At 38.4% G+C, this 24,365-nt stretch overlaps 1 protein-coding gene across 6 annotated transcripts in view; it reads right to left on the reverse strand.

The window, feature by feature from the left end:
* Window positions 1-24,365, reverse strand: part of RPTOR (regulatory associated protein of MTOR complex 1) — a 210,571-nt gene that overhangs the window by 146,626 nt on the left and 39,580 nt on the right. For all 6 annotated transcript variants that reach the window (XM_041123882.1, XM_041123884.1, XM_041123883.1 and 3 more), the window contains exons 2-3: window positions 10,951-11,053; window positions 7,628-7,710 (exon numbers count right to left, since the gene is read on the reverse strand). In XM_041123882.1, coding sequence (XP_040979816.1) covers window positions 7,628-7,710; window positions 10,951-11,053 — 186 coding nt within the window. The remainder of the gene's footprint in view (window positions 1-7,627; window positions 7,711-10,950; window positions 11,054-24,365) is intronic.

Below are 24,365 nucleotides of genomic sequence, written 5' to 3' on the forward strand. Positions count from 1 at the left end.
CAGAAAACATGCACAAAAAGGTAGAGGCTTTAAATTATCTGTTTCAAGTATCTTGGCTGTACTTCCTTTGAAATTAAGAGAAAACTGTTGGGAAGCAGACTAGAAAAGAGAAGGAAGCAGCCTCTTTTGATCAGAAAAGCATCACTGTTTCCTTGAAGGCTTGCCACAAAAAATATAATCTATCCGTATTGTATGAGATGTCTCCTCAGAGACCATCACTCACTGGTGGATGCGAGCTACAAGAGGCATCACACAACATATGATATCGGATTAGAAAAAAAATAGGAAAACCTTTTATTTAAAAACCTGCATAGTTAAACACAATGGGACGGACACACACTGCTGGGAGTCTCAACCTGGCACCAACACCTCGGGGGAAAAGATAATATATAGCTACAGTTCAACTAACTAACTAACTATTTCTATTAATGCCACACATAAAAGGAACAGGCATGCCTATCTGGGATTAGTACCATGTTTCTCAGTTCCCTTAGGCCTACTTCAATAAAAGATTGCTGCAGTCACTCCTCCTTGACTATGTCACCTCTTTGAACTGAGTGAAAAAATGGGTACAACCACGTAAATTAAATGGGCTGGAAAGACCTAAAACATGCCTATATCTGCCACACTAATGAGTTCAGATATGTTACTGCCTGTCTCTTAATAAGTGACACTAATGTAAGTAACGGAGCATCAAAAAGAGAACTGGATAAGGAACAGAAGCAAAACTGCTGTGTGACAGTGTCCACACCGTCATTAACACAGCATCCTCAATGACTAGGGATGCTACAGATGCAGGCAAATACCAATATTTGCTTTCAAGCCACCCTTCCCAAAGGCTTTCTAAAAGTTTATTTAATCTTGCCTTCTAGATTTCTCCACTCCTTCCCCTAACTGGGATTTTCATCACCCTTCATAGCTCATAGTTCTCCTTCACTCCAGGGATGTCCATTCAGGTGGAGCTATAATGAAATACAACTAATCCCATTAGATAATCAAAATAGTGCAGATGACTGTCTTAGCAAAAAAGGAGGAAGTGGAGACAACAATGTAGCACTTGAATTAGAAAAATCAATACTGTAAATGACTTTGTTTTATTTAGGCAAGTGGGTGTAAGGGGAAGAAAATTCTTTGGAATGTAATGTTTAAAGCTCTTTAGCATTGCTGGTGTTGGTTATGGCAAGGGAAGTACAAAAGCCCTAGACCTACTGGCCTGAAGGGACAGGAGGGGGAGTGGGGGAAATAGACGTTGCACAAATGACAAATTACAGACCTTGCTGTGGTTAAATCTTACAGAGAGGTACAAACCTCTCACACATTAAGTTACTTATCAGAGGATGTAAAAAAATCCCAAATTCCATAGAAGAATTGGCTTTCAACTTGAAGTAAAGGTCTATGTAAAAGCAAGATCCCACTAGAACAGTTTTGTAGGATCTCAGAACAGCTCAGAGTGCTTCACACCTCTGTACCTTCACTGGCTCGCTTCCAAATCTCTGGAAGACCAGGGCCCAATGCTCACTCCCTTCAGTGGCAAGATGGCCTGTTTAAAGAAACTGACACTTGAACATTGTACCCCTGCAACTGGCTTCAATGAACAGCAAATATTCAAATTGCTACAAGGGTCTCCGGAGCAATTTTCCCCCTCCCCTGAAACCTCCGTACACATCAAAATAAGATACCAGACCAAAGTCCACCTTAAATATAGCAGAGAACGCAACTTTCCTTTTATTCTAACCCATTCATGGTCCTCAACTCTTGTGTATCGTAACTAAGTTTTATTTTCTGTAACAGTCCAGCTTAAAGGGTCACAGTTCCACTCCAGTTCTTGGCTTTGCTTGGCAGCAAGGCTGTCAAGGTTCTTTGACGAACCTAGTGAACACGCCAATTACATATTGCTTCAGCTCGAAGAACACGCTGCTTGTAATTACTCTCTAGATATCCTCTCCTCCATCTCTACTATTACTCCTCTTCTTTTCATCTTCCAAACCTTATTTCTTTCAGTAATCACACATCCAAACCGAATTTACTGACAACCCTATACTCTGGTCTGTTCCAAACCTATTGCTCTCAGTATATTCTCTTCCACGTGGTGACTGCACTTTCAAAACTCCCCTACAACCACTTGCCTCTTATTTCTACATTGTACCAGGCTTTAACATTTACCAGCACGTTTAGAGTCAGGCTTCTGTTATGCTAAGACCCTATCACATTGACTGCTATTGTTTTACTGCCTCTTTGTACTCTCCCATTTGTTTGCATCAGTCTTATTTCAGACTGCGAGCTGTGCAGCAGCAGTTTCCAGGTCATCTGTATACCTGGCTCAGCTGAACCCTCCTCCACAACCAGGGCTCCTGTGCGCTGCAAGAGTACAATTAAAAAAAAAAAAAAAAAAAAAAAAAAAAAGAGAGAATCCTTACCAAACCACACTCAAGGGAGTCACAAACATCTGTTTTTCAGTGGTCTCACAGCTAGCTGTGCAAAGACCACCGCATGGCACAAACTCTCAGGAAAAGGAGGAAGATTTTAAAAAACTTAAAACATTAATTTTCACTGGGACAAGGTCCTGCTCCTCCAGTGTTACAAATGCACTTCGTGAGCAGTAGAGGAATCTAAGTGTCTCTGAGACAGCTTTGTCAACCTCACCTCTACTAAGAAAGAGTTACAAACAGCAGTTTTTGACCTTCCACTGGCAGGACTGGGAAAGTTTCTGTTAGAGAATAAAGAACAGTACTGCAAAAAGCACCTGTGTAGGTGTAGGAGTGCCATTGGGATTCATTTGGACTAGTAGAAATCACAACAGAAGCAACACAATTATTGAGCGAGATGAGAGAAAGGAAGAAAAGTCCTGTGAATTTTCTGGTCAGTTTAGAGTTAAAGAAACTGGTCAAAAGCCATAGCCAACAAAAAGAAAGAAAAAAAAAATCTATAATTTCATGCAAATTTAATAAGCATATGCTCCAGACTACCTCATACCAGATCCTGAATTATGTAAACTGTGCATCATTCAACCTACAGTTCTGCCTTTGGCTACACAGCCATATTCTCAAAGGCATACACACAGTAATGGAAACAAAGGAACTTTATTGTCTAGGGAAGGCTAGATGCCAAGTAATGAGATGTCCATTACGAGAAAGGGGAGAAAAAAAAGTCTGGCATCCTTCTAAGAACGAAGCCAGCAATCACAGATCAACCTCTTCTCATAGCATTCTGTGCAATACTGCACACAATGATCATTTTACACAGGGTAACTGGAACTTTTTATACCAAAGTACTGTAGCTCAGTTCAGAGAACTCCAGCCAAGAGGATGCAGAAAAAGACACTCTCTCAAACCAGTCCACAAGAAAAGAAACAGCGTGCTGAACAGAGAAGCAGTAGAAAGCTGAATAACACCTTCATCCTCTCCACTAACCCCTCTGCTCCAGCTCTGCAGAATGTTACAGCAAAGAACCCAAGTCCCAGGCTCTGCTGATAAATGGATGCAAACTGGGACTTAAGTTTCTGCTCATAAAAATCCTCACTACTGTGATGCAGTAGCTACTGCATCTCTATAAACCATCTCACTGCAGCAGCACTCAGAATTCACAGTCTACTACTCCTATTTTCAAACAAAGTCTCTTGACTTTTAAACTAAGGAAAGTTCCTGCCTTTTGAATGGCAAAACATGCAACACTACCAAGAAAACTAAATTTGCATCCAAACAACAGGGAAGATATTTGCTACTTACTGCCAGCACAAGCCAAGGAGTGCTCTCACTGGTCACTTACTACAATGTTGCACCTAACACAGGCAGTATTCTGCAAAGGGTAATAAATGAAGATCAGAAGCAGAGAAATACCATTTCAATGTGATCAATTTCTTATCTAAATATTTTAAATACAGAGCATGCGAAGAATCTCCAATAGAATTTTAAAGTATTTTATTCTGGGCAATTAAAGTGATATAATGTGCTGTCTCAGCTAAAGGCTCTCCTTTCTCATGGTGTTATGCTGACACTGCCTGCCAAACTCTTTAATCTAGGCCCTGTAACCGGCAAGCCCCAGTTTGCCCAGCTCCACCAGTCATTCACTAATCGATCAGTCCGCAGATTCCCCCAAACACCAGAAGAGCAGTCCCAGGGAAAGTTTTTCCCCTCCAATCAGGCTGGGCACTATGGGGTCCTGTGCTCTTAACTTTCACTACCTTTTTCTCCTTTCATTCTCAGCTGCTTAAGCAACCCCTTTTATCCCCTGTAATTGAGCCTGCTTTCCAGATTACCCTCAGGTTTAACCCCTTCCATGCCCAGTGAAACTCAAAACCCATGACCCAAGGTAGTATTAGAGAAGAGCTCTTTTTTTTCTTTCCACTTTTCACTACCACCTAAATTACCTTTGCACTGAATTGCAAAAACTCTCACTTGTTCAGAAAATTCTTCGTAAAGACAGATAAAGCCTACAGCTTTGTGATCTACTCTCTTCCCCCAGTAAAATTTTCATTTGAGAACTGCAATGAAATGACTGAATATTGTTTAACTGCAGTATTTTGCAGATGAAACAACAGCTGAAGCGTTTTTTACTCCCGCAGCACACAAATTTATGTAGCTACACAACAATAAAGCAAAGTCTTAAATTTAATCAGAAGAAATACTTCAAGCAATGGCAAGCTGTTAAATTATTTAGAAAGGGGCTCAATAAGACCTGGAAGGAAATATGCATCAGCTGTGCAGCCTGGGAGCTTCCAGAAACAAAGAATTTTCATGCTTACCCCTTTTAAGGCTTTTTCATATAAGCTATTTGTATTTAACAAAAACAGGCGTGTATTTGAACAACATCCTACAAATTATAAGCAGACAAGCAATGCACTAGTAGTGATGTCACAGGACTTTCCACTCAGCGTTTATTACTGACACGATCCATTTACCAGTAGTTAGCACCATTTGTGCATTCACAGTAAGATACTGACGACAGGCATTTCCTAGTGTAAGGATTGACACTGACAGCCCAGTAATATTGGCTATTTCAGAAGATTTTAATGACTTGGTCTTTTTTTCAGACTGCCTAGTTTTCCCCAAATCATCTTCCTTCCATCAATTCTTCAACAATTCCAAAACACTGAGAAATAGACAAAACTAGATGTATTAGTATTTATATGAAAGGTCTAGGAAATTCAATAATGTTCCTATTGTTTTATTGCAGATGGCACATCAACTTCTCTTTATTACTGCAGAAAACTCAAGAGCCCTGTAGAGTGCAATAAAACGGTACGTGTATAGCTTTGCAATGTTTCAAAGGCCTGTGATTTACTGTTCAGAACCAGGCACCTTGCACACAAACATCTGAGCTCAGTAATTGCCTCATGTTTTGTGCAAACTCTACAAGGCAGCGTGAGGTCGGCCCACACAGGGTACCTGCTGCTTCTAGATGCCTGTCCCTCATTCCCCAGTATATATGGACTCCTTTATTAAACGACAGAGAAAAAGGTTCGTTTTCACCTTTGCATCAAGAGGTTTTACTCTTCTATTTGATTTCAGACACTATTTGAATTTTCTGCCAAATTCTTTGGCTGCTAGAGAGGGATTTTAAAAAATTGTCAATGTACCTAGAGGAAAAACGCAAGAGTAAATTCTCTTGTCTTAAATATATACCATATATGCTTCAAGACAAGTCCTTCTTATATAAATATACTTACAAAACACTTCAGAAAAAAGCATACCCACAGATGATTATCCACAGATTTAATAATGTAAACATTTCACCACTAAAAACAGTAAGTCTCCTTCAGGTAATACATTCAGCTTTTACTGAATGATAAACTCACCTCTAGTCAGTCAACCCTGAAAAAGGGAGCAGGGAAGTATCGCACAAAGGCGAGAGGTAAAGAACTGGTACAAACTGTATTTACATTCAAATTGCTCTGAATATAATATTATTTCCATCAAGTTTGAATTAGAAAGTAGAACAGGAACTTGGAACGCATACAACAAACTACTTCACCAGCAGCCTTTAACAACACACATGCCAGCAACCCTTTTTTCAGTGAAAAATATTCTCAGCAGTGTCTGGCAAAAGAAAAGTTTGTATTTACTACTGCAAAGATAATCTCAAAGCCACTTGTCCTTTATCTGAAGGTATCAGTCCTTCATGAAGGAATGGAAGACTTGGGGGGGAGCAGGGAAAGAATAAAAACCCAAGTTCTCTATCTCCCTGTAGGAACAGGGATGTTCAGAGCTTCTAGGTTCCAGACCCAAACAAAATATCAGCAGTGGCAATCTATCTTTATTGATTCTATAAACTATAAAGAAACTAGTTAATGTAACCCATCACAGTTTAAATAGAAGGACTGATTGAAAGTACTTAAGGGCACTGCTAACACAAAGGCCTTCTCAACCAGCCGTCCTCTACAGAGGACAGGGAAGTACCAGTAACTTTTCCAATTGCAGACCGTACTCTTAAACTATATACTAACAGACATTTACAGAGACATTCAGTAGATTATTTATACATTAAATAAGGTAGTGAGCAATGTTAGAAACAGAAAATATAGTCCTGGTGCTGACAAAAGTGCATGTAATTATTATTACTGAAGACAATCTAAAAGGAAGAGAAGAAAAAATGTCTCCCTAAAAACTGAAGGCCAGGTTAGCATGCATGCCACATCATAAGGAAAAAAAAAGTTAAAGCAAATCTACAGGCAGGTTCATTCAGTGAAGTTACTATTTCTGTTTGGGTTACACATTACACGCTTATAATGATAAATTTATGATTTAGTAGTCAATAGTCCACGTACTTTGAAGAGGAATATTTTGACCCCAACTGCCTCGAGCATACAGATAAGGACATGAACATACCGGGGAATATTAACAGTGAAGACAATTCTACAGTTTGGTGTTTGTATCTATTTGGAAAACGCTGCAGACTTCAAATTTCATCCTTTAGATCTTTCTGTAGTTTATTTACTGAGACACATGAAACTATGGACATTGAAATATCCAGAAGCAAAACACTTCCCCAATGGTGAAAGAGTGAGATGTTACAAAACAGGAAATAAATAGTTGCTTGCATGTTTCTTTAACTCCTGCTTCGTGTTACTACCATTCAAAACATTCATTTTCAAAAACGTATACACACATTATACTTTAGTTAGAATTAGCAGTTACCAAAACTCTGAAATCATGTTTTAAAACAAAGCCAAAAGCCTTCCTCAGCTACTAACTGTACAACATTCATTCGTTCCAAAAGACAAAAACAGTACTGATGACTGCTGGGACACAGTTTTGAACTACCCAAGGCCAAACACATTTTTGTACCAGAAGAAACTATAAACTCAGAATGAAAAACTTCAGATCATCTCAAAAATACAATAAAGTCAGCGGAACCTAAATTTAAAAAAATCACGGTAGGACTTAGTACTTTAAACAAATACCCCAGACATAATTAAAGAAAGTGCTAGCCAAGAGGGGCATCAGCTAGAAAGCTATCAAGTTTGACAACCTGCAAGAATCTATTCACGCTGATGGATGAAGGAGGCAACAAATGCTGCAAGAGCACCTCGCCACGTAACAGACACCCATCTTAGCTTTCAGATGTTGAATGTTATCACAAAGGAGTATCATATCTATAGCTGCAGAGGAGAAGCCCAAGGAATACTTACTCTTGGCTGCCAGTTTTCATACTGCTTCTGTAAATTTGCACCAATGGTTTCCAGAGCTTTTTGAGGACCCATTGACAGAGGATCTAGGAAATATAATACAAATCAGTATTTTTGACCACAACTGAATCACTCAGCTTGACAAGAGGCAGAAATTATTTCCAATTCTATGTGCATTTAACCCTTTAGCTACTCCACATTATGTTTCTGTAAAATCCAGATCACAACCTGGGAGATCAAAGTCTACATCAAAGCATAAACACCACCCCCCTTTGCAGAAGAAAGAAGCCAAAAGCTTTCCACACTTTCCCTCTCCAGTGTTCTGCTTGCAAGAAAGATCATTTAATGATATTTTAATGCAGGTTCCTTTCATGCATTCAATTTCAAATTCATAAACATTACATTCTTCATGGAATTTACTTGGGTACAATATCCAAAAATTATCCCCAAATTCTTCACTCAAGTACAAATTAAATACCATTAAAGACTATCAAATCTGGAAGATTTCTCTCACTAAGGTAATAAATGCAATTTTATTTGGAAAGACAGGAGAGGCATTACATTTGTTTCTTTTAATATTGAAAAAAGGTTTCTATAGTAAATAATGACAAAAATTTAAATTGGTGAAATATTTGATGATAAACATTTTTTCTTGATGAATGCAAAATCCTGCTTCATTTACTTCCATTGCTTACTGCTTCAGAGATTATATGCCATTCGTAATTTTTAAGAAGTTAATTTCATCACTAGATAATTGCCACCATCCATACATACCAATACAATTTCAGCTTATGCGCTTTATTCAAAAAACATGGCCATATAATTGACACTATTAATAAGTTTCAAAAAAACCTAGAAGCTAATATTTTGCAATTTAATATAAATTGTTGTAGAAGCATTTAACCAAAACAATGAAGTTATTTTTTTTAAATCTTTACAAATATTCTACCTTGTACTGTTAGAAACAAAATATAATAAAGTAGGATGAAAGCACAATTTTATGATTTAATTTTCCTTAAATGAATAAAAGCTAGGATCCTATTTAAATTTTACTATACTTTTGTAGAAAGATTTAAGGTAATGTGAGTATACCATTTACCTTTTTTCAAAACAAACACAAACAGTAGTAAATTGTCTGCTCAGACTTCAAGAAGCCTGTCTACTGCCTTTGGCTGAGCTGCAGCTGTTGTTCCAGAAGCCTCGCCAGAGCCGTCTCCAGGACGGAATGAGCACCTGCTCCCCACTACAGACCCTGCCGTTGCAGCACTCACTGACATACCTTTTAGAAATATCTATATATATTGCAGCAGTCTTTGTTGCTCTGAACTGCAACAGTCCCCTTGCTATTTAAGGTGAGCTGATACCCTTGAGATGTTGAACAGTAATCCCCCAAAAGTATTCACACTGCCTTGTAACATCTTTTGTTAGTTAATATGCCATTAGCTACCGCTCAAATTAAAAAAAAGGAAACAAAAAAATAGCATAAACACACCAGAATTTTGAGTCCTTCAAAAGGACCAAACTGAAGTTCAGAAAAAGAAATTAAAAATACTTCACACGCACTTTCACAGCAGAGGAATGTAGTTTGTGGACTCTGGAGTGCCTTCAGAGCAATTAGCATTATTAACAATACCCTTTATACAAAAACAAAGTACACTGGTGCCATTCCAAGAGCCAAACAATGGAAATTAATTATTTTTCTAAATATAGCTCATGCCACCACAGTCATTACGTGAGCTTTCAGCCTCCCTTGTTGAGTGCATACGTAAGGCTAGCAAACGCCTGCAGATATGTAGGCCAAGATACCTTCGGTATCATCACGGCATGAAGATCTCTGTGCCTTCAACCGTGCCAGGTTGACACTGTAGCACCGATGTCAGCTAAGGCTTAATTCTGGAGAAAAACAAAACACTTCAGATGTTCTAAGGGTGCATCTGGAAGGTACAGCGAGAACTGCAAGCAGCTTTTGTCTGAGACTGCAATGGCCACTTGTCACCAGAGTTCACAAGCTGGTGATCTCAGCTCAGTTGTAAATAGCAGCAATTGCACCAAAATGATTTCCACGCTTCCTTGCACATCTGGCAAAGACATTATGTTTCCACAATACACACCATTAGCTTCTCTTGAGACTGTTGTATAGAAGAAAAAAAACCAGCAGATATTTTTGCAATTACCTTTTTCAGATATTTAAAGTTGGCTAGAAATGGAAATGAGTACTTGTGTGTATATATACACACTAAAAATTTAATTAAAAAACTGCATTCAAAATTCTTTGTTGATGATAGTCGCTAATAACTTTATTTTAATGACTCTGCAACGCTCCTCATTCTCTTTGCTCTGTACTCGTGCATCAATGAGAAATCAGAGCTGTTCTCTCCACTGAATAGATGTATTTGTTAGTGCATGCTCATGGCTTTTTAACTGCTTTAAAGTCATCAGCATTTTTAGGTTAAAAAAAAATTAGATGCTATGATTCATAAAGCAGGTAAGGCAAGGTTAGACATGAGATGTTCTGAAAGTTTTTAAAGAAATTCAGTTTGTGCAATGATTCATTTGCTTCTGCAGCCTATCGTAAGCCCCAGAGTTTAGGATTATAGTGCTCTGCATGTTACTTGCTGAAGACTGAACATTTTCAACTCCTAGATGAAAAACAAATCTCTCTTAGAAAGCTTTCTTATACAAGGTATTTCCTCCTAATATTACTTCAGATTTGTTTCATCTTGATAATCAGACTTGATCTCCAAAACCAAGGGAACTTTCAATTTATCAACAAAAAACTAGGAATTTAGTCCAATACTGCATCAAAGTAGCAAGCCCAGGTGTTGGAACGGCTAGCAAGACATCCTTGGGAATAATTCCAGGTCTTCTGAATTCATGATCCCAATTAAAATAGCCCCAGAGCAGTCACCTCAACATGCAGTAAAGTCCATCCATTTTATAGAAACTTATTTCTGTATTGTATGAGGTAGGGTAATTTTAAACCTTTGCAGATCACAGTACATTAAAGATGTAACTGCTCAGAGATTTCCTTAGATATTTATAAATCTACAACAATGAAAAGAAAGCTAAGTAGCTAATTAACAGCTTTTTTTCTCTATGCTATCCTCATTTTAGAATAAAGCAGGAAAGATGACCTATGGCAGCAGTTACTGCTGGACTCTTAATTAACTCATATAGACAAAGTGAAATCACATGCCAGATTTCCTTTTGTTCACTGTAGTTTTAAGTCCAGGAAACACACAACTTTAAGATTACTATATATACTATAACTCAGTATTTATAAAACTAATAGAGTTAGCTGGAGCTTGGAAGTTCTCAAGACTTACCGATCCAACACTCCAGACGGGCACAAGGAGTAGTTTTCACTACATCAGGAGGGTCCACACCGACATTTAGGCACAAAACTAAGGCAACACTAACAGTCTTCATCTGCAAAGACAGACAATAAAATGCTTGCTTAGAAACAAAATCAATTTTCACTTGTGTTGAAATTTTATCACTACTATAACTTTTGAAGGGTTTCAACAAACCTTTGTTATCTGCTCTTTAACATGGACTATTTTAAGCAAGGCATGACTGATTAAATTTTTTTTTTAAACAGAACAGTACTTAGACTTTATGTTACTATTTTTATTATTATTTCCAGAGCCCATTCTTCTTTACAGAGCATGGAAATAGATATCAGTGGACTTCTGCTACTCAAATTAGTCACTGTCCAACTGAAATACATTATTAAAACATGAGAATATGCTATTCAGGGTCCCTGATCAATATTATAATATAGTATGTCCTCTCTAATATTAAAACTAAAAGCATTACAAGGGAAAAACACCCAAGTGACCAACCAAACCATAACAAAACGTTTAGTCCATTTTTTTGTTTTGTTTTCTTCCCATGTCAGTTACCCTGGATAGCCTTATTTTAGGAGAAATCATCACTTGGCTCCCCTTCCTGGTCTTGGCTATAGCTGCTGCTTCAGTACCAGCCCCACAGCCCTGCCCAGGCAGCACGTTCAGCCACGCTGCTGGAGCCACAAGGGGCACCACGAACACAGCAAATCCAAACCCACTGACACCTTGCCTGTGACCGAAAAGCTGCATTAAACCAGTGACTAAGCACTACGGCCAGTTAAAAATATTGCTTGACTATTATTTCACGTCTCTATGCTCTTTTCTAAACTCCCTTATCCCAATACCTAAACCAGAGAAGGAAAACAAAAGAAGTAACGTGGCTCACAGTACTTCCATCGAGTGTTCGGCACTCGCTCACTTGTCTGAAGCGAGGCCACCCACATCTCCACTTCCCCAGGGTGCTCATTACAATTCAGAATGCAGGCAAAAAGAAAAAAAAAAAATCCAAACTTCACACTTACAGAAAAAGCTAGAGCCACACAAATGTATAATTTATAAAGAAACTAGAAACTGGAGCAGAGAGACACTATTCACACCAAGAAGGGGGGACAGGCTCTACATCAGGACAGAAATTCTGCAGTGTCCACTCACTCCCATGTCTATGATGGGGAACCCGAGTAAAAAATTAGCAAAAAGTCTGGTTAATGGCTTCATCCCAAACTATGTTCTTGCTAGCAAAACCCTGCAATCACGTAGGAGTTACTCATCCCTGTGAGTTAACAAGGAGGAAGCAGCACTTTCCAGAATACAGATGAACACAAGAGTCTGAATGAGGATTCCCTCACTGGCATTTCACGAGTGTTCCCAAAGGAGTGCACATAGATGGGGTGACAAGGTCCAGAGCTGAAGTTTAGCACTAAGTACACACGCACTAAGAGAACTTTATCAAAATTGAGAACGATACATAGTAAAAGTATAGTTACTGGCAAAATGAGGATCAGCTGCAAGATGCAGCTTGATCCTCCAAAGCTGAGAGCAGTCAGGTAGCCCTGAGGCAACACCACCAAGACTTGGATGCCTGCAACCAAACCTGGGGGCTCCCGATGGAGAGCAGTCGTCTGTGCTGACAGCCAACCTGATTCATTCCTCTCCCCCTGGAAGTCTTTTCCATCCTCCTCCCCCTCTATCTGCTTCCCTTATCTTTGGCTTTCATTTCTCTTTTCACCTCGCTTTCCTTCACTTATTTTATTAACACCAAACTGCTACCCTCAAAAATAAATTGTGCCAGCAATTGTTGACACTTTTCACGTTGTTCACACATATCTTACCCTTCCCTCTCATTTTTTGGTTTAGAAAATTACTTCATCTGGACAGAGGGCAACCGCTGCCCTGGTTTTAGAGAACCCAGCGCAAAGATCTCACTAGTCGTTCACTACAATAAAGACTTCAATAAAAACCATTCTACAACAGCTGCAACAAAAACATGATATATTTACAAATGTAACAGGCACATACCACATGGTTCACAAGAAGTGCACCCAGTTAAAAAAAAGCTACTTCAACATCCAAGTATTGACTGATTTACCTCCCAATCCAAACCACACACAGAGAATCCATGACCCACACAAAAGGATACCAGACTTCTTCCCCAGCCCAAGAACCGCATACCACTGCACTAGGAGTTATTTTTGGGAAACAGATACACTGAGGAAACGGCCTCATATTGCACTAAGGGAGGTTTAGATTGGATATTAGGAAAAATTTCTTCACCAAAAGGGTTATCAAGTGCTGGAACAGGCTGCCCAGGGAAGTGGTTGAGTCACCATCCCTGGAGGTATTTAAAAGACTTGTAGGTGTGGTGCTCAGGGACATGGTTTAGTGGTGGAGTTGGCAGTGTTAGGTTTACGGTTGGACTTGATCTTGAGGGTGTTTTCCAACCTAAATGATTCTATGATCCTATGATTTTCAAGGTAGCAAAATAATACCCAGGACTAGTAAAAGGAAGAATAGTTCCAAAATTTTTCAATTCATCCAGTACAAAATTTGTATGTTATAAAAACAGACTGATTTTTAAAAGTGATCAGAGGTGGCCTGGAAGCTCCATGCACTTTCTGTAACCAGTACATCCATTACTGGGCTCTGTGAACAGATTAGCTCCTACATGATGCAGGCTGCAGTACGTAAGTGGCAACTGGATGAAAACAGTTCCCTTTAGTCTTAAAACCTAAGGGACAGGCTTTTTACCCAGTAAAGCAGATGTCTGGCATGGGACAATTCAGTGACTTATTTTTCCTCAGCAAGTGCACTTGGCTTTCTTCCTGCTCACCTATTTCATGTATAGTATTGACTATTGCACCAATGAAAACATCATGTTACTTCGATGTTGCAATAAATACTTATTACAACATGCAATCTGAAACCTTTCTATTCGTTTTGAGAAGATAACAAAAGATAAGGAAATAACTTCATTTAGAAAGCAACACCTTTCAAGATTATTATTTAGTGTCATCTTTTCCTGCCTTCCCCTTCCCAAAACCCACAGAATATGTTTAAAAAAGTAATAGGCGCACAGTTCCTGTTGAGACTTTTGGCTTGACCCACCCGTGCACTAGGCAAAAATAAGAAATTAATCATATTTAACAAAAGATCTTAAATAGGTAACACTTTACTATTTCAAGAAGCATAGAAGTGTTATGTACCAACTACACATATTTGTTAAGAATAGTAGTGCTTAGCAGTATAGTCTGGCAGGAAGAAGGGAAAAAGAAAAAAAAAAAGAAGGAAAAGGATAAAAACACCCCAAAAAGCCCCCCCAAAAACATCTGACCATTACAGAACTACTTGCACTGACTGAGCTTTAACCTGCACACCGGGACACCTTTTCAGTATGCTACATCCATTGCCAGTTCACACAGCCTCAGAAAAAACATGGTACTGCAGGGTGTTAAAGAGCACGAACATCCCCAGAAGTAATCACATGCTGGCAAACAGGCACTAAAAACCCAGAAGGAAACAAAGAAAACTACGGGACAAAATAACTTATTAGAAGTGGAAACACACAAATCATTCTTCCAAGAGAAAGTATCCTGCCAAACAATCTTTTCTGTCTTATTTATTGTTTCCCATTTGTGGTCTAATACTGACTTATTTTTCAATATTTTACTAGTAATGTCTGATCTGTGACTTACGCTGAACAGGCTGATATTTATTTTCTATTCCCAAGTTCAGTGTTTTAAATAAGCATTTCTCCTTGAAAACAGACAGCAAACCAGTAATGAAAAGTAACAGTCTAACTGATCCCAAAGACAAATAGGGTTATTTCCCCTCTGCCTACCTCCCCACAAAGCACATAAAGTATTATACTTCACGACTATTTGTTCTGCTAATAAAGAGCACATCTTCAGTAAGAATTACAGCTCTCTTATACTCCCCTCCGACTCCTACTCAACATCCATCTATGATGTTGAATCATTACAGATCAAAAGAAAACCTGAGCCCAAGAAATCGAATAATGCTTTTCACATTTCTAAACTCTTTTGGAACATACTACCAGAAACTTCATAGCATATTTAAAGCTTCTTAATGCAAGAAGTACTAGGACATTCTCATCTGTTATTATGACAGTGGAAATTTTCTTTTCTACATTTCAAGAATATATCCACCAGAATACATTTCAATGGATTTTTGTTAGAATTAAAAAATTAAGCATAAGAATGTTTGGCAAGCTTCTAGGAAAACCAATATCCAAAATGCTTTCTCAGCAAAGGCTCAAGATCAAAACCATAGAAGCTCTTACTGTGGACTCTTCTCTATATGGTGTAGTTTGTATGTTAAAAAAAAAAAATGGATAAAATTCACAACCTTGTATTACATTAAATTTAAAATTATTTAATAAGCCTGGGTCAGAACCTGCAATATTTAAATTGCAAAATCCACTTGGTCAAAAAGCTCTTCCTGAGACGCAATGGTACTGAATTTAAACCCCAAATCCATCAGAAATGGGAGTAAGTGAGCAGAGGTAGTTCTGTGTCTATTCAGAAGAGAAGATGCTTATTAAAGCATTTGACATTAAAATGTACATATTATACTAAAGATCAGAGAACTTGTAAAATATTTTTAATTCACCTCTTATTTCGAGACAAAACAGATTTGCAGATGAGAGAGTAACATCACCCACAGGTATCTCAAACCAAAATTAGTGCCATTTCTGCAGTTATTCTCTGCTAAAAGAAACATTACATTATCTTCGTAAGAATGGTTTTGTTTGAAAACCTGAAGTTTTATCATCACAGGGAGCCCAAATTATCCTATTGCAGCACACTGGAAAGTAATTCCAGCCCAGACTGTAACTGAGACACCCCATTTCATCAGTTGCTAAAGATTTGTTATAGCCTAAGAAAGAACCAGGTTAGCAACTAAGAGAAGAGTCATATAACTGTTTTATCTTCTAGTTCAAGTAATACCAAGAACAAGTCAGTCCATCATTTTATGAAAATTTTGCATTTTGTGGTAAGACACTCACCTAACATTTCAGAATGGACATTTTCAAACCCATAAATATTTTATTTCTACACTGCAATTTTCAAGCTGAAAAATTTCTGTTTAAACATTACATAGATGAACACTCAACCGTTATAAACCTGCCTGGTTTTATGCCAATAAGTTAAAATTGCTTCTGTGAGCTAATACAAACACAAGATTAAGTCAGCATTAAACATAAAATATATGTTGCTACATTATTTTACAGAGCTGAGGGTGAACTTATCAGCATTAAATACAAATACCGGGTCAGATTTCCAGACTGAGAAATCCTCAAATCCATCTCATTTGGGAATCTTCACTGGGCAGCAGGCTCAGTTCTGCCTGCTTGTTCAGTAAATTCGTTCCCTTCCTAAAGACTTTTTTGGGATATTTTTCTTTATATACATTTACACGGATTTAGTACAAGCCCCTCAACCAAAAGGCAAAACCAGCCGTGTTCCACAGATAACTCTAAAATGTTAACTGTTTCGGAGGCATGCCATTAAATACTTCAGCAAGGAGTTCTCTAAACACTGAGCAGTAACAGCAATATTTCGCAACATGAAACATTGTTCTCCCTTTGGAGTTTCAGTTACAGATCATTCTGCAACACCCAGAAAATCATGTTTTCTCTTTCCCAAGCCTTGTGGAAGCTTTTATACATCACACCCACACCTGGCAGGCTTTCTCACAACAAGGTGGCCTCGTGCAGCAACCTGTGTGCTTAAGTGGAATGGGGTTCTTCTGGGGGTGACAGAATTCATGGCAGATCTGCCGCCGGAGAAGATGGGCATCCTGAACTCTCTGGCAGCTTCCCATTTCAGGCTCCCAGCTAAGAGGTGGCAAGTGGCAACACTTAGTCCGGATGCTCTCTAACAGCACACGCATCATTTCCAGGGCTCAGGCACAAAACACCACGGAGGAATGCCAGTTCAGAAATCAGCTGGTGGAAAGGCTGAAAATTTTGAACAGGCAGACAAAACCTTGACCTTCCTGGTCCACTTGATCACAGAACTGCACACAAAAACAGAGAAAGGTTTCTGAAGGGAGTGACTCACACAGAACATATCCCACATCTACATGACTTATCTCTACCCAGCAAACAGGCAGAAGGTATACAGATCCTTGCTGCAGAAGTGGGATCTGTTTGATGCATTGCCCTTTGAGCAGTCACTTATACCATCAAGCTCTAATTTGGTACCCTTCTACACTCATTTTGCATCACACTGAGAGATGCTTGAGAATCATGTGTTAGTCTTTTTTTTAATGGATCTTCCCTTTAGCAGGCCAAATACCAAAAGGAGTGAGATGTGCCAGTCCTCTTCAGCACACCTGTAACATTTGCAAGGTAAAATACCTGAAAAGGAAGAGCTTTCAGTTTCAAGGAAGTTTTTTTTTAATAAAGTTTAAAAGAAATAAATTGTTATGGAAAAAATCTCAGTGTGCTTCTCCACAGCGATAAAAATAGTAGAATGCAAAGAAATACTTCCAAGTTAACATTAATTATTCAACACCTCTGCAGGTAGTCTTCAGCCATCTGTAGCCCAAAAGGTCAGTTCTTGCTGTGACTGTTGTGACAGCATACACTAGATTCCTAGATCAACTCCTCCTTAGTGTTTGTTTTCCTTTTCTAACCTCTGTATTCTGCACTAATACCATGAATTTTCTCCAGAGGTTTATTATGTCCAACATGTTCGTTTACCCAGTGAATGTGGCTAGTACACAAAGTTCAAGAGCAGTCAGTAATGCGAACACAGCTCCTCATAAAATGGACTTTTAACTGCTGGCTGCTCTATTTACTTTATAAGCACTTCTTAGGCTTGTAATGAATTACTACTGTCAATCAATACCCAAGATATACCCACATACTTTCTATTTACTTGCTCTGGGAAGAGCGTGCATCTTCTCTGTCTGATAGGGAATAATATCAATTAACATGCTATGGCCCAGCAACCTCAGCTTCTGAAGGTACCCTCAGAGATCAAAGGTAATCGTGCATGACAGAACTGCTCTGAAGATTAAAAACTACAAAGTCAAGTAGGCTGATTCACTCTGTCATAGCAAAGCATCAAAATACTGCCTTTAAACCACTGCTTAGATGCATATAACCAAAATAGTGTTTTCTTGTCCCTATCAATCATTTCTTTAAAATAATGAAAAATAATAGGAAGCAAATATTTTACTTCTATGATCTTTGCTTTCTTCATACAACATGCAAAAAGAATCAACAAGAGACATTTTCTACATGTTATTCCTCATTTGATCTGTGACAACGGCTTTCCTTATCACCTCAGCACTACTCTGTATCTGCTTTGCATTCTGTACGGGCTTCTTTTCATCATTCCACCACATTCCCACTCCTGTCTAGCACTATCTTTAAAAAGGTGTCCATCTTCCCATGCATTGACTTACTACATCTTCAGATCTTCCTTACAAACTATTATTTCAAATTATACCTAGACGACACTTTTAGATCTTTAACAAGTCAATAATAGATGCTACACAACATACATTTGATCAGGAATCACACTGCCCCATTCAAGTGAAATCCCTGAGCTACAGCCAACTTCACTAAATTAAAATAACTTTTTAAAATAGGAAGTTTCCTGAGCCTACAGGAGCAAGTAGGAGAAAATGGTAAGGACAAGATCAAGTCCATAATTTCAACTAAGTATCAGGAACATAAAGATGAAGATGTTTGGTTGTGTTGAGAGCCATAAGGTACAGAACGCTGTCCCCCTGCCCAATAAGGCTCAACCACCTGATCACTTCAAGGGCTTTAAATTTCTTACTGCTGATATGCCATGGAGAGAAAGGAGGAGTCACTGAGGGAAGAGTGTCAAGCTTCTCAGAGCAAACCATGCTATAGACTGTGCTCCTTCTTGAGGCTTCGTCAGACTACAGGGAAGTCAAGCAGAGGGACAGCCATGAGCGCAGAGCTCCACCCAGATGGCAGGCTGCACAGAGAGGGATGGAATGACTCAAATCATCAGTGTTACCACAGACTATTTTGCACACCTCTGAAGCACTGCTCCCTTCCTCTGTTCTGCAGAGTATAGCACTAATTACATTGCCACTCTCATCCCCTACCCAACAAAAGGTACTCCAGCTGTATGTAGATCACCCTGCCACAACACAGCAAGAATAAATAAATACATACAAATACAGAAGTAAAAAGACTGGTCACAGTGTCACTGGTAGAACCACTGGGACAAAAAGATAAAAAGGAACTCTTCAGGCCGTGAGCCCATCTGTCACCTACCGTATCCTACATCATAGCTTTGTATTAGAGAATGCCGTTAACACAAATCTAGGGTTTGTTAAGTACTTCACTAGATAATTTATTGAGAGAGTCTACAGTACATTCTTTATAGAAGAGCAAGACAAACATCTTGGGTTTATCAAGTTTAGTTGGAAATGCCAGTTAAAGCTATGAGACACAGAGAACAATCAATAATCTCCCTCAGTTATCCATGGCCATACTATGCTAATGGTCACCTTTGGAAACGTTCAAGGGTAGAAGATCAGCACAGCAGCAAGCCAATTAAAGCAAAATCCCAGAAAGAAAAACACAACCAAACCCCCCACACTTCCCAGAAAACCTACATAACCCATGGAGACAAACAAAACCAGAACTCCACAGAAGCCTGGTGCCCTTGAATTCCTCTATCTACATAAAGGCAGAGAAAAGAAATCCAAGAACCAGAGAAGCATTAACAAAGCATTTCTAAAACGTTCACATAACCTCCAGCCTCTCAACTATCAAAACACGCACAATGCCAAAATAAAGAAGTGGTAGTTGTCAGCAGAACAGATGTTTCACAGTTTTCGCCACAAGAGCTTCATGTGAAGCAGCCCGCTACCATCTGGCGATCTACCACTGCACCAGGGTTCTACCAATGTTTATTAACATTTGCCACACTTGAGAAATTAGAGGAAAAGCCTCATATAGCGATACATATTTTTAATTAAAGTATACAATTTGCAGTAATAGTCCAGCACTTATGTATATCTTTCAAGGTGAATATTTTTTTCATTGTCTGCTATTCACAGGCCTTTCAAATTCCTACAAACACACTGGGGGGGCAGGAAGGTAACTAGCCACTACAACATATATCTTGATTTTAAGTAGCAATAATTGCCTAACTCCTCTCCAAATACCATATGCTCAGCATTGCAGCAACACCAGTCTCCAAGACTGCCCTAGTCTCAAAGTCAAAAAATGAAGCACATTATTTATAAATAAGTATCCTCTTGCTCCATTTTTTGAATGCACAAAGATACAGTTATTTTCTGTCATACCATTTGCTAACGGTGTTCATTTCACATCCTCTAGATCTCAGCTGAAGCAAGAAAATTGATAGGATGAGAAAGCAATTGACCGAGTTGAAGATTTCAGTGTTTCCTACTGATATATAAAGGTAAGATCTTTTTCTTTCAAAATATGTGACTAGTTATACTCTTCAGAGCTGTTAATGAAAGTCCCCTCTCTGCTTAGACATAAGAACATTTGTAGATAGTGGTAGATAAAGCGCAAGCTTCCCAGCTCTATCCAATCAATACACAACCATCTTAATTCAAAGTGACCTTTGTTCTAGGTAAGAGAAGATATAAATCTATAACTTAGATGACAGTGCTCATTACTTACAGCAGGGGGTTCAGCTCAGGGAAAAGCTGGGGTTTTTGTTTCGTTTTGTTTTTAAAGACATCTGTAAACCAGCAGGTGCCCTATGCTACCACTCAATTCACACACCACACTAGACAGTAATTGCCACTTTTAGTAACTATTGAACTAAAATGGATTTCAACCACTGACCTAGAAGAGAGAGATTCACACCATTACCAGTTCTCAGGACCACGCTATAGCATCGAAGTGCTCCAAGCTAGTCTTCCTAAGAGTTTATCTTCATAGCAGGGGAAGAACGGAAACTACGTATCATTTGGGTTAGATCCCAGACTACTTACTGGGTTATCAGTTTCCTAAACATGAACACAGTTGATAGTCCGTGATCATGCCTAAGCAAACAGAAAACAAACATTTAAGATGGAATAAGTCAAACTAAAGTGAAGGCTGCTGCCAAAACATGAACTCCCACCCTTTCCCCACACAAGATTCTTGCTGCCTCGTTTCAGCTCACAAAAAACACATGAAACTAGGCTCAGAATAGAGCAAGGAGATGATCCTTCAGCGCTCTAAGAGCAACCAGTAGCCAAGCCACGTTCATTACAAGAGTGCCTGGGAAGCTTCCTTAGCTTGAAACAACTATTTCAAGCTGAAATGATGTGCACAAACTTCCAATGCTACTATTCTTCATTAATTTCCTTTGACACATGAAACATTTACCATGCAGGCAGGTAAACTCTACTTCTCTAAATTAAGCGCATTTGTATGCGGTCCTGCTTTAATCTGCATTTCCATAGAAACCTAATTGTGTATTCCTCTTCTCATAAAAAGAGGATTTAATTCTCACTCAGTAAGTTATGAGGCACCAGGAAAAAAACGTTAAAGTAAAACTATTACAATCAGCTTTGTTGCTCTCTGCTTATTTTGGAAATCAATATTTAAAGTACAGCAAATCTTAATTTAAATATTCTGAATTTAGTAGCAACTTGTCAGTAAAACCTGGTGTATTTGAAATCTTTTTATTTAAATCAAGTTTCATGATTTGGTTGCTACTGAGGCTGTGAGATTTAATTCAATACACAAAGCATAATTCCAACCCTCTTGTGTTAAAAATATTCTTTAAATAAATAATAGATCAAAGCAGTGTCACTTTGATGGCATATGTAGTCCATGAAAGCAGGAGACGAAGGCTTAAATGTTTTCAGAGCACTCCTTCTGGATGAAGGGGGCGGGGGGGCAAGCGAATGTTCAGTTATTTTATCTAGATTTACCACTCATTACTTTTCTTATTTGATTCTTCCCTCTTATTAGAGTTCTGCCTTCTAAAGAACCTTCAAGTTCTTATAAACTCTTTTTTTTAGAGCAATAAAGCAAGATGAAAAAAAGAGTCATTCCATCCTAAATCTTAGTGAATCATTTCCTACAACTACAGTAAAGCTAGGATCACTCCCTAGGACTACTCAAGAAGATGAAGAAGGGCAAAATCCACCACTGCCTGTGTTTTTTCATGATTCACAGGGAAAAAATGCCACAGATTTACCTGCAACTTGGGCAAATAGAGACTTGTTTTGGTTAACCTTTGAGAATTTCTTGATTTAGAGATAAGCTGGTGTGTTTAAATACAGATAAGGGTTCCCATCCTAAGTTTGACAAGTTAATTTATCAAATTTAAAATAATGGAATGTTTTCCACACTCTCAACTCACACCAAGAGGCATATCCCCTCCAGCCCTCAAGAAAATCTCTTTCAATAGCATCTCAAAGATAAGACTACATCTGAAGTCAATCAGACCTGGCTTGTGGAAAAAGGAGGCAAGAGACAAGAGAAGGAAGCTAAAATAAATTGGGGAATGCAACAGAGCCACAGTCAGATTGACACTGGAGGGAAATGACTATGTGTTGCTTTTAATTTGATTAGCAGCTATAGACAGACATCAGAGGCCTTGAATGCTGACCAAAACAAGCATGGCTGCAACACAAAATTCTGATCACTGAGGAATAATTATCTAAAGCAAGAAAAAAGAGAGGAAACTTTCTGAAGACAGCCAAAACAACAAGATAAGAGGAATAATTAATTTATAATGCCAGAGAGTACATAACAAAACAGTTAAGTGAAATCATAAAAAGGAAAAAAAAGGAAAAATTAAAAAAAAAAAAAAAAAATCAACAAAAGGTCATTATACGTCCTGACAGTAAAGGCTGACAGATTACTGCATATCTTCCCTCACACTATTATTTCAAAATGCTTCATAATAAAAACCCCACAAATCTCAAGTTCCTGCATTTTTTTTACAATGCCTGGTTTGCTGGACAAACCCATTACACTCAAACTGCTATTTTCAGTTGGTCTATGTGAAAACAACAGCAGCATGAACTAGCAAGCTAGCCTTCTACCTTCTGTTCACATAACACAAGGTCAAACCACATTATATGACTTTATGAACTATTTCGCAGGATTAACCTAACTTGAGTTAGCTGTGGGAAAATATTTAACAAACATCATTTTCCATACAGAATACTAAATACCCCATCTTCAGACCCCTTTCTTCACCATTTTTGGTTCTGGTAAGTTTGTTATATCGCATCAAATGCTAAGGAGACATCCAATGATAGCTAAAAAGTTGAATAAAATACAAGATATGAAAAGTAACTATTAAGATTTAAAAGTAATGAGATTGAGCAGTCTCAAATCAGCTTCTCTTCCTCTTTCAGATGTCTTTATCTGTTTTCTATATATTCCTATGAATCTGTTCCTAAGCAAAAAGTAATTATACACAACGGCAATACATCCAAACAATGCCTAATAAAGCTGTCCAGATACAAATGACATATGAGCAGCACCACTAATCCTAATATAAAGAAAAGTTATTTCATTCAAGCTGACAGTGAAAACAGAAGGACCAAACAGAAAATTTCAGATTTGCTCTTATTTCCTTCATTTACAAAAATAAGACTCAGTATCTTGGAGAATGATTCAGGGTCTGATTTCGCTAAGCTCATTCACAGCGAGTAGCACACTATTTCGCAAAAAGCACACAATTCACAGCACAGAGGACTCTTAGAGGAAGAAACTGCAACTCCATAGGAGTAAGGACGGTAGGAACTGGGCTGTGATGATCACTGTAACCAGTGCTCTTGTCTTCATTGAAATCACTCTCTTTGGCTGTAACATGCATATGAAATGTTTAACAACAAATACAGAGAAGACAGCTGATTACTACCACTCTACTCATGCTTATGCTGTACAACCTATTGGTTATCTTGATCAAGTCAATGTCATTCCCAATTTAGAAAAAGACAACTTTGCAGATCAGGAAATAAGTGAACAGGAAGCTTCACATGAAGGCAGAGGGATCACTAAAATAGACAAGCAAGCTCATCACACCTCCACAGTCTACTAGAGAAAAATCTCTTCTTTGCCAAAACCCTTTAAAGAAGACATACCACAAAACTTTGTGTTCTGTGGCTCATTTAAATTACACCCAAAAAAACCCTCAACTCAATCCATTAATGATCTGCCAAGTGAAATTTTCAGTACATGATTCTACTCAGTCAAATGATTCTGGTTCAGCCACAGCCTTCCCCAGAACTTCTAAGCACTATAACCATTTAGGCGAACACCCCTCAAGGAACATTTAGGCTGATGCATAGCATCCTCATGCCTGGTCATAATGCCTCTGGAAAGAAATTACAGGATGGAGTTTCAACAGCAGGTCCCAAGTTATTCCATAGTATTACAGGAGAGA

Source organism: Aquila chrysaetos, chromosome 5 (assembly GCF_900496995.4).
Source record: "Aquila chrysaetos chrysaetos chromosome 5, bAquChr1.4, whole genome shotgun sequence".
Classification (NCBI taxonomy): domain Eukaryota; kingdom Metazoa; phylum Chordata; class Aves; order Accipitriformes; family Accipitridae; genus Aquila; species Aquila chrysaetos.